The sequence below is a fragment of the Clinocottus analis genome, unplaced genomic scaffold (assembly GCF_023055335.1).
Source record: "Clinocottus analis isolate CAN_PGR_092001 unplaced genomic scaffold, fCliAna1.0.p SCAF_23, whole genome shotgun sequence".
In the NCBI taxonomy this organism is placed as follows: domain Eukaryota; kingdom Metazoa; phylum Chordata; class Actinopteri; order Perciformes; family Cottidae; genus Clinocottus; species Clinocottus analis.
Genome location: NW_027175965.1, coordinates 4,568,183 through 4,583,199, shown reverse-complemented (window position 1 = coordinate 4,583,199; position 15,017 = coordinate 4,568,183). Strand labels below are relative to the sequence as shown.

Below are 15,017 nucleotides of genomic sequence, written 5' to 3'. Positions count from 1 at the left end.
TTTGGACACTCGTCTTTTTACGCCGCTTCTTTCGCACCTCTCCGGCCCCCGTATATCTGCCATTCAACGTCCGCTTCCATCCCTCTATGCGTGTCCACAAGTCAACCCCCCTCCACCCCTCCGCCCCCTTCTCCTCCCATCGCCATCCCCATCCCCTCTCTCCGTCTCTGATTGGCTGGATTTGTTATTCCTGCTAAATGGACCGCGCGCCGATTGGCTGCGGCGGCGCCTTCGTCACGCGGCTAAAAGGGGTTTTTACTGGAGGTTTCTTCCTGTCAGCGACACATGTCGAACAAGCAGCTAACGGGACCCAGCGAGCAGACCGGGGAGGACAGTCGATCACAGCCCGTGTGTGCCAGCCTCGTCGTTGCTTCTCCCTTCTCCTTTTTCCGTCAAGACGCACGTCTCGCTCTGATGACAGCGCGGCACGCGTAGACCTGTCATTACATCTGGCAATGGACTGCTTTGGCTCGAGCGAGAGAAAAGAAAGACCGAAGCAGCAGCGGCAGTAAAACGGGAACCGTCCAGTGGAAATACTATCTGATAACTCCATTTGCTCGGCGCTCCGCTTGTCGCCGGCGAACGTCCGAGCTCGAGTCCTCGTCTGAAGGCTCGCTGTCGCGCGGAGCCGGAGGCCGACCGCGCGCGCGATAGTGTACCCGCTTTCTACCTGTACTTTTTTTTTTTTTTTTTTGTGGAGGGGCTGGTGGTGGGACCGTGTAGCCTACCTGCTTACGCTGCTACCCTGCAAGTCATTAACTTTACAGCCATTACGCTCAAGAGAGACAGCCGAGGTAAGTGTCCGCTTGTGCCGCCGCTGTGTTGCATGAGAAAACAAGAGAAAGAAGCTTTCATCAGTTTGTAGTTGTAGCTCACGCCGTGAAACTAGCCTCGCGTGTCTTTTAAGAATGCTAGCGGTGATATTTGATAGCCTGTGTTATTCTTGCGACAGTACACCCCCTTTCCTCCCTCCCTCCGTATCCCCTATGCACGCGCTTGCCCCGCTATAACGCCAACGTTGAGGTTGCATTTCTTTTATTTTCTACTAAAGAGCAGCAGCCAGCGGACAAGACCTTTTTTAGCACATGGCTGCCTGCTATGTTTTTTTCTTCTTCTTTTCCTTCTCTCCTCTCTCTCTCTTCCCTCTCTCTCTCGCTCTCTCTCTCTTTCTATTTCCATGACTTGGTCTCTGCGCCCAAATTGCCTGCCCGTGTAATTACTCGAGTTAGCCCATTTAAGTTAAAAGCCTCCCTCCCTCCCTCCTCATCCCCTTCCCCTCCTGTCCCCTTCCATCTCTCAGCGGAAAAAGAGAGAGAGAAAAAGAAACTCCTCTCTGAATGAAACTTGACGATGGTTCGTCTTGTTTATCCAGGGAGTCACTTTCAGGTCGGCTTTTTGATTCATCTCCCTTTAGATTTAATCAGCGGTAAGGTAGGCTGTGGTTTGTTCCTAAGAGCCATCGCTAATGGGCTTACTGAATGCTTTTCTGTGTGCAGCCCCAACCCACCCTCCTCTTCCACCCCCCCAACTCTAATTAGCCTACCTGCCTTTCAACAAAGATTTGGCTTCATCCAGGCATGTAGTCTGCACGACCAAATTGGGAAAGGATTACATTTGAAAGACGCCACATTATTTTTTGTGGGTGAAACAAATGCCTGCTTTGGTCGCAGTAGATTGGAACACTTAGGCATCATTACAGGAGGGGGAGGTGGTGGTGGTGGGGGGGGGTCTGGTCTGTGGTAGATCAGTTATATGTGTCCTATTAAGGGCGTTGTGCATTGTGTTGCAAGTTCATCGATCAGGGGTCAAAGGCCTGCAAGCATCAAGTTGTTGGTAAACACCGAGCTGGGGGGACCATGCGGTCTCGCGTGTCAGTTGGAAGCCAATTTCTGTTCCAGCCCATTCACACAGTGCTCCTTTTGTGTTTTTAGCCCGTAACCACCACCTCCCTTCAGCCACTCGGGCTGCGATGGGGCGAGGACTTGTGTGCTGAAGTATTGTGCCGTTTAGATTTTCTTAGGACGGCTCGACAAAAACCCACGCGGCATAATTGTTCCTTTTGGCTCCCCGGAGGGGTTTAGCAGGGAGCAGGCAGGCATTTCATCACAAGAGAGGTGCAAGCAAAGCAACAGCACAGGGATGGAGAGATCAAGGGCAGATTAGTTCACCAAAAGGACTCGTGGCAGAGAGCACTTCGGACTTGTGTTTTGGTGTGATTGGTGGCCTGCAAGATGTTCAAGGGGCTGGAGTTTTTCAAAATGATGGCAATTCGTAAATTCCCTTGTGGTGTGTTGATGATAGTTGTGTAGAGATCCGACCCGTCGCAGGTCCTGAAACCCGAATGTATACAAAGATAAAACTGGCCCGTTAAAAGCATAACCAGAAACTTGTCTTACGGGTGTGTGTGTGTGTGTTGTCTTTTTGTTTTGTTTAGGGACGATGGTGAATCCCGGAGGCAGCAGCCAGCCACCACCGGTGGGCACGGGCTCTCTGTCCTGGAAGCGGTGTGCAGGCTGCGGAGGTAAAATCGCAGACCGCTTCCTTCTCTACACCATGGACAGCTACTGGCACAGCCGATGCCTCAAGTGCTCCTGCTGCCAGGCCCAGCTGGGCGAAATCGGCACGTCGTGCTACACGAAGAGCGGCATGATCCTCTGTAGAAACGACTACATCAGGTGAGGAAGAAGAACACAAGTTATAACGCATGCGTGCATCATTTAGATTGACACTCTTTTGTTCAGGAGATCGATCATTAATGCTGCAGATTATCGGAAGCAACCGTCGCAGTGAAAGTTAGATGTTTTTTTTCTTTAAAAGAGAATTGTGTTCCTCAGTATCCAGATACTGTCTTGTTTTTAAAGTGCTGGGATACATTAAGAAACATTATTAGATCAAGTTCTAAACAGGCCAGAAAGAGGGCTGGTCCATGCAAACGATAAACAAGGTTGGGTGTATTTCAGCAGAACATGTGTCTCGTATTGTACTGACATCATCGGCGTTCATTAAACTGAGCTGGTGGAAGTCTCCCCGGTCTACCCGAACGAGGTCAAACATGCTGGCACGTTGACAGGGCACAGAGCAGAAAAGTGTCGTTCTGCAGGCCGTCCGTATGTCTGCCCCGTCTGATGTTCATGGTCAACCGAAGGACAAAAACACACAGTCTTTCTGACTTTCCTGCATTTGCTGTGCGAGACGTGTGCACGATGTTGGTGTCACGCACAGATCATTGTTTTTATTTAGTTTTTATGTAACCGAAAAGCACCCGTTTTAATTAGCAGAGAGAGCCTTTTTAAATATTCTAGTAGGTGTGGCAGACACCCAACCAGAGCTTACTGATGACACCCTCACTCTGGTAATGTGGAGCAGGCTGATGTCACGGCACGGGGCACAGTTTACTGGAAGTTCAGACGCGTTCTTCAATCACACCAGAAGGGTATTGCTTAAGTTTGACTTTTATTCGCTGAACACTGGAGTTCCCATTCATGTAAACGCAAGACGTGTTTTCAAAAGTTAAATGCATGTAAATCCATGTGTCTTTGTATTAATATCCTGAAGGACGGAGCTGCGCTGAGGGTAAACATGGAACCTGCATCGCTGCTATTAGATCCGCGCGGATAATTCAAAATCTAAAGTGTGCCTGTGCGCTTTCACACCCACCTCATGAAGAGGATGAGGAAGTCAATGGGGTACTTCATTCATAATGGGACTATAACGTAATTAAAATTGTAAGGGGGGGCGGCAGCATGTGGATACACCTTTCCACTTGAAATGAGAGCATGCTTGGTGGAAGAGCTAAAACGCATATTATGGAACCACGAGATCTCGGCAGAGATAAAGATAGGAGCGTGGGGGAAAGAGAGAGAGAAATGGAGAGAGAGAGAAAGAGGGAGGGAGGGAGAGAGAGAAAAACATCTGACAGTGAGTCTACACAATTAAATGCTTTAATTATAGTCCCCCTCCATTTCCTTTAGTCCTGATGGGTTTTATCTAATGAGATCTGGTCCCTGGCTTGTATCCGCTCCCAGTGACGTGTCCGAAATGAATGAGAGCCACACTGCAAACAAAACATTTAATTAACCAAATTGGCTTTTGAGAGAGAGAGCAAGAGAGAAAGACAGATAGAGAAGAGGGATTATTGCGAAGGCCATTTGACGCTGTCCCCCCCCACCCTCCCTCCCTTCTTAAAGGGCCAGACTCATTTTTGTAATAGACTACTATGCTGGCCCGTACGACATACATGTTAAGCTCCAAACTGAGATTAATACGGCTGATAAGAAAAGGCTCATCTGATTGATCAGGAGTGGAAACGCATCACATCACAGCTATAATGGGATGTACTGCCTGGTCTGGGTTGATACCCATCTCTCATCAATCAAGTGGGAATATTCACACACACGCACATGCACACAAGCACCACCCCGCTTTTTCATGCAGTGCTGCCACCAGAAGCTCTAATGTCAGAACTTTTAAGCCAAAGTTGCGTTTGCTGCGGTGGGGGGAGGGGTGTAATCATGTTGTTTTAAGCTGGAGCTGATATTATTTCTGTGGGCTGCTAGTAGAGGGAGAATTAATTTACTTGTGGCTGCTGGATTCACTGAGAACGCTGTCCCCTTAATTGAATAAGCCTAGGTAATTAAATGGCACTTTTCCAATACAACGTGTGAGGTAAATCTAATAGTTGGTTATTTAATATCACTTTGAAGTCTGCCCACTCAAGCACTATGACAGCGCAAGAGAATGTGAACTATTAAGCCAGGGAAGGGAGGAAGAGAAGAGAAAAAAAAGCGGGATCTCAGAAATTAATTAAATCGCATGCAATTTAGAGGAAACGTTTATCTTGATTTGTCATAACAGAATTAATTCAAGGCCTTCAATTCACTTGGGGCCAGATCTGTTACTCTGAATTAACCAAGTGTAATTTGGCTGATCCACCACCACCCTTACACCCCACCCCCCCACCCTCCTCGTTCCCAAAACACATGCACATACACAGCGCAGATACACGCGCGCCCTCCCTCATCCCAGCAATCTCCACCCCACCCCGGCCCCTCCACCCTCTTTCTCTAATGCAGCTCTTGCCATTATGCAAAGCCCCGCTTCAGTATCAATATGGCCTAGTGCTTTTAAGGTGCTTTGGCTGCTGATGTAGAGAGGCATTTTTAATGGACTGTGTTGCAGAAATCATTGTTGTGGGGTAATTTTACCCCACTCAAAGGCCTTGGTGAATGAGGTCTGCATTTACCCGACAGCCGAGCAGCAAGCCATGCTATATTTCACCTGGCAGTCGGCGCTGAAATGAAATCCAATAGTCGCTGCCTATATAGACAACAGACAGCTCCCAATGTGTTTCTTTTGTGGTATTTAATTTAATCAAACGCGTTGGTCGGAGCACAGCCGTCCTCCAGAAGCAGAGAAAGAGCCACTGATTCTTTCTTTTTTTTCCCTTTTTTCTTTTTACAAGGGGGAGAAAAAAAGAGCTGAAACCAGATGTGTCACTGCAATTAAAGAGTCCCTTGGCCTTAATTATACTGACCTGGCGGTGTCTGCTTCACCTCAGCGCTGTAGGTCACTGGCGGAGGAGGCCATTACAGCCCAAGTTCAAAACGATATAGCAGCTTAATTTAGCACCTTAAAGGCTTCGGCTCCTTAAATCAAACACTATCAAGAGTCCCCCCCCCCACACACACACACACACACACACTCGATAAAATTATTAACCTGGTATGAGTTCTACGCTGGCGAAACATGAAAAGGCGGTGGTGAGAACGCAGTCTTTGTTTCAACACCTCTCAAAAGAAGAGGGAAACTCCCCGGGTGGAACAAGTTCAACGTGAGCACAAAGAGCATATTTTCGATTTGAGCAAAGTTTGTATTTATACATTATATATATTTGCCTTTTCCCACAGATTGCACAAGCACATGAGTCTTAAAGCGAGAGGCCTATGCGGTCGTTTCCACTATCGTGTTTGTCCCAGAGAAAGCAGAGAATTGGCAGCGTCGTGACGACAGTCTCCAGTTAATTAGTTTCTGAAATTGAGTTTTGATGGAGCCTTTCCAAATGACGCCAAGACAAAATTTGCTTCTGCCTGGGCTGTCTCACTGAAAGCCATTTCTGTGTCCCCTTTGCGAAAACGGAGCTCCGGCTTGCTTGTTTGTCAATATATCTAACAACTGCTTGGTTCTGGTCGGGATTGGTAGAGGCATTTATTCCTTCGCTCGGTCTCTGCACGAATTTGTTAAATACTTTCCGTAAAATTCCCCTTTTTAAGAACGTCTTGACAGCAAAAAAAAAAGTAATTTGTACAGCACTTTCCCCCTGTTTCTTTTTCTTGTTAATTTTTTTTGGAGCCCAAACAACTTTTATCTGAAGCACACACACCAATGTTAACCACTCCCCTCCCCCCCAGCTCCCTATCCCTTTCGCTCTTTTTTTTCTTTTTTTCTTCATCCCTCTCTCCCCTTCTCTGCGGAGCATGTCAGATGCCGTGGTCTTATTTGATTGCTTAGGAAAAGTGCAGTGATAGAGCAAACACCCGGTGAGATATGATGACAAATGGGTCCAGATCCCAGTAAATTACTTTCTGCTCAAATCGAAATTTCATTCAGTTTGCTGCTCACCGAGATGAAGTAATCTAAATTGTGGACTCAGAAGGAAGATAGAAGGGAAGCTGGAGCAAGCATTTCATTATCAAGAGGCAGGGGGAGAGAGAGAGGGAGAGAGGGAGAAGGTTAGGGACGAAAGAGATGAGCAGAAGCAAATCTAAAGTGTTGACACCATGATTGAAAAGGTTAACCCATGCACATTATATATCAACGCGAGTAGCTACTGGCTTCTAATGGAAACACGGCACTGACAGAGCATTCACCGGAGTCCTAATGGCAAAAGCACTATGTCTCCGCCTGGATGTACAATCAAATCCTCTTAGGTCCTGATTGCTTATGTTCCAGGTTATTATTAGGTTGCAAAAAAAAAAAAAAGAGTGTGTGGGGGGGGGGGGGGGGCGGCACACCAAAAGTAATATGCCGTTTCAGTGCTCGACACATGTGGAGAGCAGAGAGCTGGAGGGATTCGTTCCTCCGTCGACATTGTGATGATTGTCTATTTCTCCATTCTGTTACTCTCCCCTCGGTTATGTTTTGCTCTCTCTCCCTTCAAGTCACCAATGGAGCTGGGGAGTAGTGAACTTAGCTCTGAATGTGCTGAACAGACCACAGTCCATTGCACAGGGCCGACTCCATGATGATGCCGACCGGGGCTAAAAAATAACGTCTCTCTCCTCTTCCTAATTTTTTCTCAGATTATTTGGAAACAGTGGAGCTTGCAGCGCTTGTGGTCAGTCCATTCCAGCCAGTGAACTGGTGATGAGGGCACAGGGCAACGTGTACCACCTCAAGGTAAATCTAAAGTTTTTCTCGATGAAGCCTTTAACTGGTCAGCTTCAGAACGCTACGCACACTTTCTAACACCAACAGAGTGTGTCTTTGTTGTTTTGTTACAATGGCCCATACAGGGATGCTAAAGCTGCATTGAATTTAACTGGTTAACAATCATTTTAGAGGGTGTTTTGATCACGATGTCTTCTGTGGACAGTAAGTTAAAAAAAAAAAGTTTAAAAAAAAAGCTTGTTGTTTTCCAATATGAAGAACTGTCTGTGGAAGAGCTGAGTTAATGAGAGTCTGGAGCAATTATTAATTAAAAGTTGAGTTTAAATTGATGAGCAAAACATTCAAGCGGAAAGTTTACTTGTCAAGTGGTACTCATTGTACTTGCAGTAGCTAAAAACGGGTCGGAAAAATACTGAATTGCTGAAACAATTGTCTGGTTAACCAGTCAACAAGACGTGGACAGAAGTGGAATTGCCGTCTCTTTTGATCAATGAATAATTTTGGCAACCGTTGCCTAACATGATGTTGCTCCAGCTTCTTGGTTGTGAGAGACGCCTGAGGTGATGGGACTTTGGACTGTCTGTCGGTAACAAACAAGACATCCGATAACAAATTCTTCTTCTTCTTCAGAATTATTGTGATGAGCTTTTACATTATTTCTTTGACAATTTCTAAACCAAACCGTTAATCAACTAGTAAAACAAACACAAACTATTTTGCACCTTCGAACACCTGCACACACACACACACACACACACACACACACACACACACACACACACACACACACAGTTGTGCAGACTGGGTCGGGCTCTGATGTGTTATTGCATAATAACATAACATAATAGTATTGAGCACTACCTCATGTTCCTGGGTTCCTTGGTTGTGAACTGTTGTCTCTTTTTGACCCGCCGCCCCGCAGTGTTTCACATGTTCCACCTGCCGGAACCGGCTCGTCCCCGGGGATCGGTTCCACTACATCAACGGCAGCCTGTTCTGCGAACACGACAGACCCACAGCGCTCATCAACGGTCATTTGAGTTCACTGCAGACGAACCCGCTACTGCCCGACCAGAAGGTAAGACCATCCCTCACCTGGCCACTATGCACCGGGCTGCCTGGTGATGATGATGATGTCGTCTCATTTAAAAATATTCGAATAGTCTGATCGCTTCAAAGTAAAAGGATGAGTCGGTGAAAGCGCGCCATCAGTCAGCTGGAGTCATTAGGAAGAAAAGAAAACATCTGTAATTTCCATGGCAACATTTTTCACTTCTGTTTACGTTGATGCCGTCGATTCGACTCCACGGCGGAGAACGCAGCCGATACTAAATCTCAGAGCAGATGATGAATTTTTATTTTCAGACAGCCAATGGATTTTTCCATCATTCTTTGTTGGAGGACACGCACTCGGAAAATCTGTATTAACCGTCAGCACAAAACGTGAAAATGATTTTTCCTTTTCCTTTTTTTTTTGGTACCGCTGTACTTGCACTCATTTTTGTTATGAGCAGATGCATATTTGACCCATCTTGAATGCGTTTGCCGTTTCCGAGCAGCACTTCCAGCTGTGCAGAGACATGGCGGACGCTCGCTGCCACCAGTACAGAGTGTTTTTTAAAAAAGAAAACAGCGTTTGAGTCCTGTATCAACAAGACTGAGATCACCTGGGCTCAGTTATCACTCCGAGGCCAAAGAGAATATGCATCCAGGGCCCCGAGGTAAAACCCAGACGGCACGCTGCAGCAGCCAGTATATCACGGAAGCTGTCATCATGGCTTTCCATGATTTGATCTTGAGGCCTCCAGTGAAAGCAAAACAGAAGGCCTAATCATATACGAAGGATAACTTCATTCTTCGGGATAGCTTCATTCTGCCCGCAAGGAGATATGATCATTTTTGCCTCACAACAAGGAGCTTTATTGATACCTTGTCTGCACACACAGCTCTGAGAGATATGGGAGGGGGCGCGGGGGGAGGAAGTGTGTCAGAGTCTGACTGAGAGAGGAATTATATTGTTGGGAGCATGCATTTCACCTTGAGTGGTTTTGTGAGTAGAGGAGAGGTAGAACTCCATTAAGCCCCCCCTCGCCCCCGCCCCCTCCTCCCTCCACGTCACGGGCCTTTTAAGAGCTTGTCACTTCTACAAATCAGCTCTTAGAGCTCTTAGAGCTCCTCACATTCAAATTGAAAGCCGTTGCATTATCTAGCTTAATTTTAAATGTCTGTTTAAGTCCTCACTCCCACACACCACCAACTTGCCCCCCCCCCCCCCACCCCCAATGTCTCTTGCAGCACGGCTGGTGTAGTAAATATGAGGCCTCATTGTTTATTTATGCGCTAACATCAATTGTAGTGAAAACTGCTGAATTATTGATGCTAAAATGCAATCTGAATATTGGCCCCGGTGCTTTAATTATAGCAGGGAGAGAATTATTAAATAAACAGAGACGCATCGCTCAGTGGGAAGCGGTCTCGGGATGCTTTTGTTAACTCCGCGAGTGAGACGAGGACAATTAGCCCGCTGCTGAAGCACTTCGTCACAAAAAAGATCCCCCAAAACCCCATTAATGTCTGTTGCCGGAGCAGAATGCGGACGGCCTGAAATGACACAGACTTGCAAGCGGGATGCCGACCCTCCAGATCAATACGTCTCACGTGTCCTCAACAGCACAACGCGGATCGCAAACGGAAACACCGGCTGGTTCACTGGGGAGAAAATGAAGCGGTCGGCTCCGGCGCAAACACGCAGGTTTATCCTGGCGACCGGTGTTTATGATTTTAATTTTTTTTTCGCCCAGGCATAATTGCCGCCGTCCGCGTTCGTGGCGCGGGGCATTTGATGCTCATTTATTAAGCTTTTCTTCCTTGCTTCTCCCTAATCTCTTTGTTCAGAACAGACAAATTACCTCCCTCACACAGAGCTGCTTTGACCCAGGGGAGCGAGACCCTCCCAGCGTCAGTCACTTTAATTAGCCCCCAAGTAGGAGTTTGCAATTACTAATAGACTGAAGCCCTCCTAGTGATTTGAGGGATGAAGGGGAAAAGTAAACCGCCTGTAAGAATCATAAAGAAGGGAAAAAGAGAGGGGGGGGTAAATCTTTTGGTTGCACAGGACTGAACACCTCCTGCAGTTATGTCAGAGCAGGGTTATAATTATACCAAAGAGAATCGCTTCATGGGTGCACTTTTAAGTTAATGCAAAGTAAATGGGACACCAGATGGGTTTCAAAGCCTGGCTGATCAATAAATTAAACACTGGAGCTGGTGGAGAGTGGATTTCATCAGGGTGAAACGTGTGGCATTTTGTGAGCTGATGCTTTATAATGATGGACTAAATAAAACACTTTTTTTACTCTTTTTTTTATCTCTCACTAGGTGTGTTAGGAGGGAGGTGTGCAGGAAGCAGGATGTGTGCCTTCATTTTAGCCCTTACTCATTCTCACCCCGAGACGGCGTGGATCAGCAGCACCGCGGCCTTTTAGCAGCGCTCCTAGGCCCACCGTTTCCCCAAAAGGAGTCCTCCACCCGCCCGACCAGTTCCTTAACTTTCATTTCTGCGCCCCCCTCTCTCCTCCACATACCCAACGCTCAGCCTTTCAGTCTCGGCTTTTCCCCAAACATGGGTGGATACTTGCACTTAATGCACCTGAATCGGGGGGGACGCCGAGGACTCCGTGACCTTGGAATAAAAGAAGAAGAAGAAGAAGGGGACCGATCAGAATCCATGGGGACTCTTCCGGAAGAGAAAAATGAAATGAAACACAAGATGATGTTGTGACTGAAGGGAAGTGAAGAGAAACAAAAAGACTAATGACTCTGAAGAAGATGCAGGCTTTTCCACTCTGCAGATTTGTTTAAAAAGACATTTTTGGGGGGAAAACCTGGGAACTTTTTCATTTTTCCTCCATTCCTTTTCTATTCTCATTCCCCAACAACATGGTGTTTCCACTTTATATATTTTAAGTGTTGTCAAAGGGGAATGTGTTATGATTTATTTTTTTCCTTTGGTGATATATATAGAAAAAAGATGGGGTTAAAAAAAAAATATCTGTGGCTTTTTTGTGGAAAACAAATCATGAACACTCTCTTGGTGTATTTGTAAAAACTACCATGTATGTACAGTATGCATGTAAATGTCGTTGTCCAGGCGTGGCTACAGTACCACACACACACACACACACACACACACACACACACACCTACACACCTACGGCAAACCGAAGAACTTTGCTCATAGTCAGTAATGTAGAGATCATCACCAACATATAAATGCTGAATGAAAGAGAAATTTATTTGTGATATTTTCCGAGACATTTGCTCCAGTCTGGTGTATTTAATTAATAAAAATATTGAAGATTTAAAAAGCCTCCTTTTTTAAAGTCATTGCTTAGCCTCCGAATATCTTTTCTCCAAAAGTTCCAATCTGAGTTTGTCGTTAGTGCCGAGAACTCTGCTTCACACCCTCGCTGCGAGGTCAATTCATCAAGTTGCTCGATAATTTGTCTTTGGTGCCAAAAGCCTGATAACAAAGCGCGATTTGTCCGCCTTACCGTTGGAAATCATCCGTCGGAAGACCCTGCGCGGCGCTGCCATTCGATTTCCTCGGGCCCGGCAATCATCACCGGCGCATGATGAGCGTCTACGCTGCAAATGGATAAACATGTATCCTCTCTTTCTGTTCAAATGACCGCTTGCTATTCATCACTCTAATACCTGACAGAAATGGAGGAAAATGTCCCTTTGAAGATTCAATTACTGCAGAGAGGGGGAGAGAGGTGTCTCTCTTTTGGCAGGCACAAATTGAATAGGCTATTTGCAGAACAAATTGGTGTTTGAAGTCCTTGCAAGACCTAATGGGTCTGAAGGAGGAACCCCGGTAATGGCTGATGCGCTTATCTGTGGAGTCTGCCCCCCCCCTCACCCTCTTCCTCCCCTCGTGAGACCTCGCCGCCGTGGCTGAAACAATGCGTCTGTGCGGCGAAAGGCTTTAATGCAAAATCGGCTCCGATAGAAGAGGAAACGAGCCCAAAAGGTGAACTGACCCTTTGTTTTTAAATGTTTTTTTATATACAACATCTAAAGGAAACGGATCTAGTTTGACCGCCAATGCTTCCAAAAGCATCTCCAGGAATACGACCAGCCCTGATCCCCGAACACGGTTGATTCCTAAATGGTTCTACACGAGTCAGATGTGATGACGTTGTTTCGAATCCCAGTGGCTCTGGGTTACGTTGGGTTACCTCGGTGCAGCAGATCCTCCTCTTCATGTCTGACGAGTGTTTTTTAAACGGGAGGCTTATTTTTTTGACAAATCGCACCGGTGTAAATCATCCGATCATACGATGGGTGATGGCTGGATTCCATTTTGCTGCTTCAGCGTCAGATTCCTGCTATTGTGCATGCTGGCTCACTGACACACCGCCATGGTTTACTGGGACGCTTGCATACAACAGAGCCATCGTTTAATGTTATTAGCAACACCTGCTGTTGTTGTTGCTATGAATAGTCAACATGTCTGCTGAATTTATTCAGACATTCAAATGAAACGATCAATAAATAATAAAACAGGAACTTGAACAGATGGCACAATCATAATACATTTTATTAAAAGGTACTCAAAGGCACTTTACATGGTAAAAACAGAAAATATATATATATACAAGAGGGATGACACAATTGTAAGAAACTAAACAAAAACATGCATAACTAGCATTACGGGTTAAAAGCAGATTGACACAAACGAGTTCCCTCTGCGTTCTAGGAAGTTAATTTTGGACATGCTGAAGCTGCCAAAGAGCTTTTCAAGTCGCTCGAGGTGAATGCGTGGATTCACTTTTCCAAGATCCTGTTTAGACAGGAGTCTTTATTTCAGGAGTCAGGAGTTTTTAATATGACGACTAATATTTAGAGCCAAGTGCAAAGACAGCACCTGGCCTGACTCACAGCTGCTACAGAGGGAGAGTCCAGGTGTGCAAACGGTGGCGCCGACGTAAAAGACGACGGCAGTTTGAACTCTTGTTTAAAACAACTTGAAGCAGAATGCTGAGCAAGTGCACAAAAGCATTACGGTCAGATTTGCAGAAAAAAAAAACAACCAATCTCTAGGGATAATTCTGCTTTTTCATGTGACATTTAAATGGAGCTTTGGCTAGCGGTTCTATGAACCACTTAAAAACAGGAATATTTGGGGAATAGCTACGTAAATATGAAAATGCAGTCAGCATTAATGCTTAGATGACTGTGAAATGCTTAAAAAAAAAAAGCATCATCCTCATTTAGCTTAACTGCTGATTTGATTTAAAGTCTTTGAGGGTGATTCCAGTATGAATTATGAAACCTGTTACAGTTGTCATCCGTGTGTTGATGCTTGGGAGGCGATGACCAGAGAACCAGACCACGCGGTCCACTTTCACATGCTTATTATTAAATGACTCTCAGGCCAAAGAAGCCTTTGAGTATCAGATTTTTATTTATTTATTTTAAATGAATTATCCTTTAAGTTGATTTGGGGTTTGATTTGGCTTTTAAGTGTAATCCACATCATAACAACACTATTTCGTGCTACACTAACGTTGGCCTTTTCCATTATGAAATCCGCTTGGTTCCATTAAGCTGTTTACTCACACATACACTCACACACAAACACACAAATATATGTAAGCTGTACACATGTGACGCGCACACCCACACACACATTTCATACATCTCCCTTTTTTCAACTTATTGAACAAGTCAAATAGGTCAGTTCCAGACTCACTGACATGATATAAATAAGTAATAATACATTTTAAAAAAACACTATTTACACATAATCCATATGTGAGAGTTTACTTTGATGTGGCAAACCAGAGTGAGGGCTAATGGATCTCCCCCACAACAATGGAGCACACTTAAATGGCATGTCTGCCTGAGGGAAATCACTTTGCCTCAACTCCAGCTCCTTCCTGCTCTCACTGGGGAGTCTGCTGATGCGCCACAACTGGATTACTTATGATTAGTCACCAAGTATTTATTTGTAATTAGTTTTACGTCTTCATTTCTGCCGCATGTTTTTTGATTCATCTGCAGTGTGGTCGGGAGATCTTTATGGAAGGCCGTGCAAACCGAGGACTTTCATGCAGAAATCTGCCAAACTGGTTTTCTCTCTTTTCGTTAACTGTATCAGAAGCAATAAACGTAACACCTTCCAGATGCTTTATGTTGAAAAATGTCATCACATTTTTTTATTAGATGTATTTATTGCTCAAGGTTTTACAGGTTTATGACCTGGGAACAGGTTTTGTTTTTGACTAAAACACTTTTCTTTAATTGTGTAACAGGCTTCAGTGGTTCCAACTTCATGAACTGAACCAAATGCATTTATTTGAAACACTGTCAACATGCAGAAACAAATATCACGGTGGAACAGCAGCGGCACAGAAAACAAAACTGACAATAAAAGTCCAAATATTTTCTCTGAAAAGACAATAATTATAAATACTTAATATTAGGCATTTTCCTAGGTCTAGATCTCAATATTAATAAATGCACACAGAAGGATTCACTAATGTATTTTGTTTTATTTAAATCACTTAATGTAACAACATTTTTTATATTACATTAGAATTATATGTCAATGTAAACCAAAT

At 45.1% G+C, this 15,017-nt stretch overlaps 1 protein-coding gene across 2 annotated transcripts; it reads left to right on the top strand.

Moving 5' to 3' along the window:
• The first annotated feature begins 288 nt into the window (after window positions 1-288).
• On the top strand, window positions 289-11,738 carry lmo4b (LIM domain only 4b). Of its 2 annotated transcripts, none has more exons than XM_068589903.1 (5): window positions 289-794; window positions 2,435-2,675; window positions 7,299-7,395; window positions 8,309-8,464; window positions 10,765-11,738. In XM_068589903.1, exons 2-5 carry the CDS (start codon window positions 2,440-2,442, stop codon window positions 10,771-10,773), a joined length of 498 nt encoding a protein of 165 aa, XP_068446004.1. In that variant the 5' UTR covers window positions 289-794; window positions 2,435-2,439; the 3' UTR covers window positions 10,774-11,738. The 2 variants fall into 2 exon arrangements, with proteins under 2 accessions (XP_068446004.1, XP_068446003.1); XM_068589902.1 differs by lacking the exon at window positions 289-794 and adding an exon at window positions 1,074-1,426.
• Window positions 11,739-15,017: the final 3,279 nt, after the last annotated feature.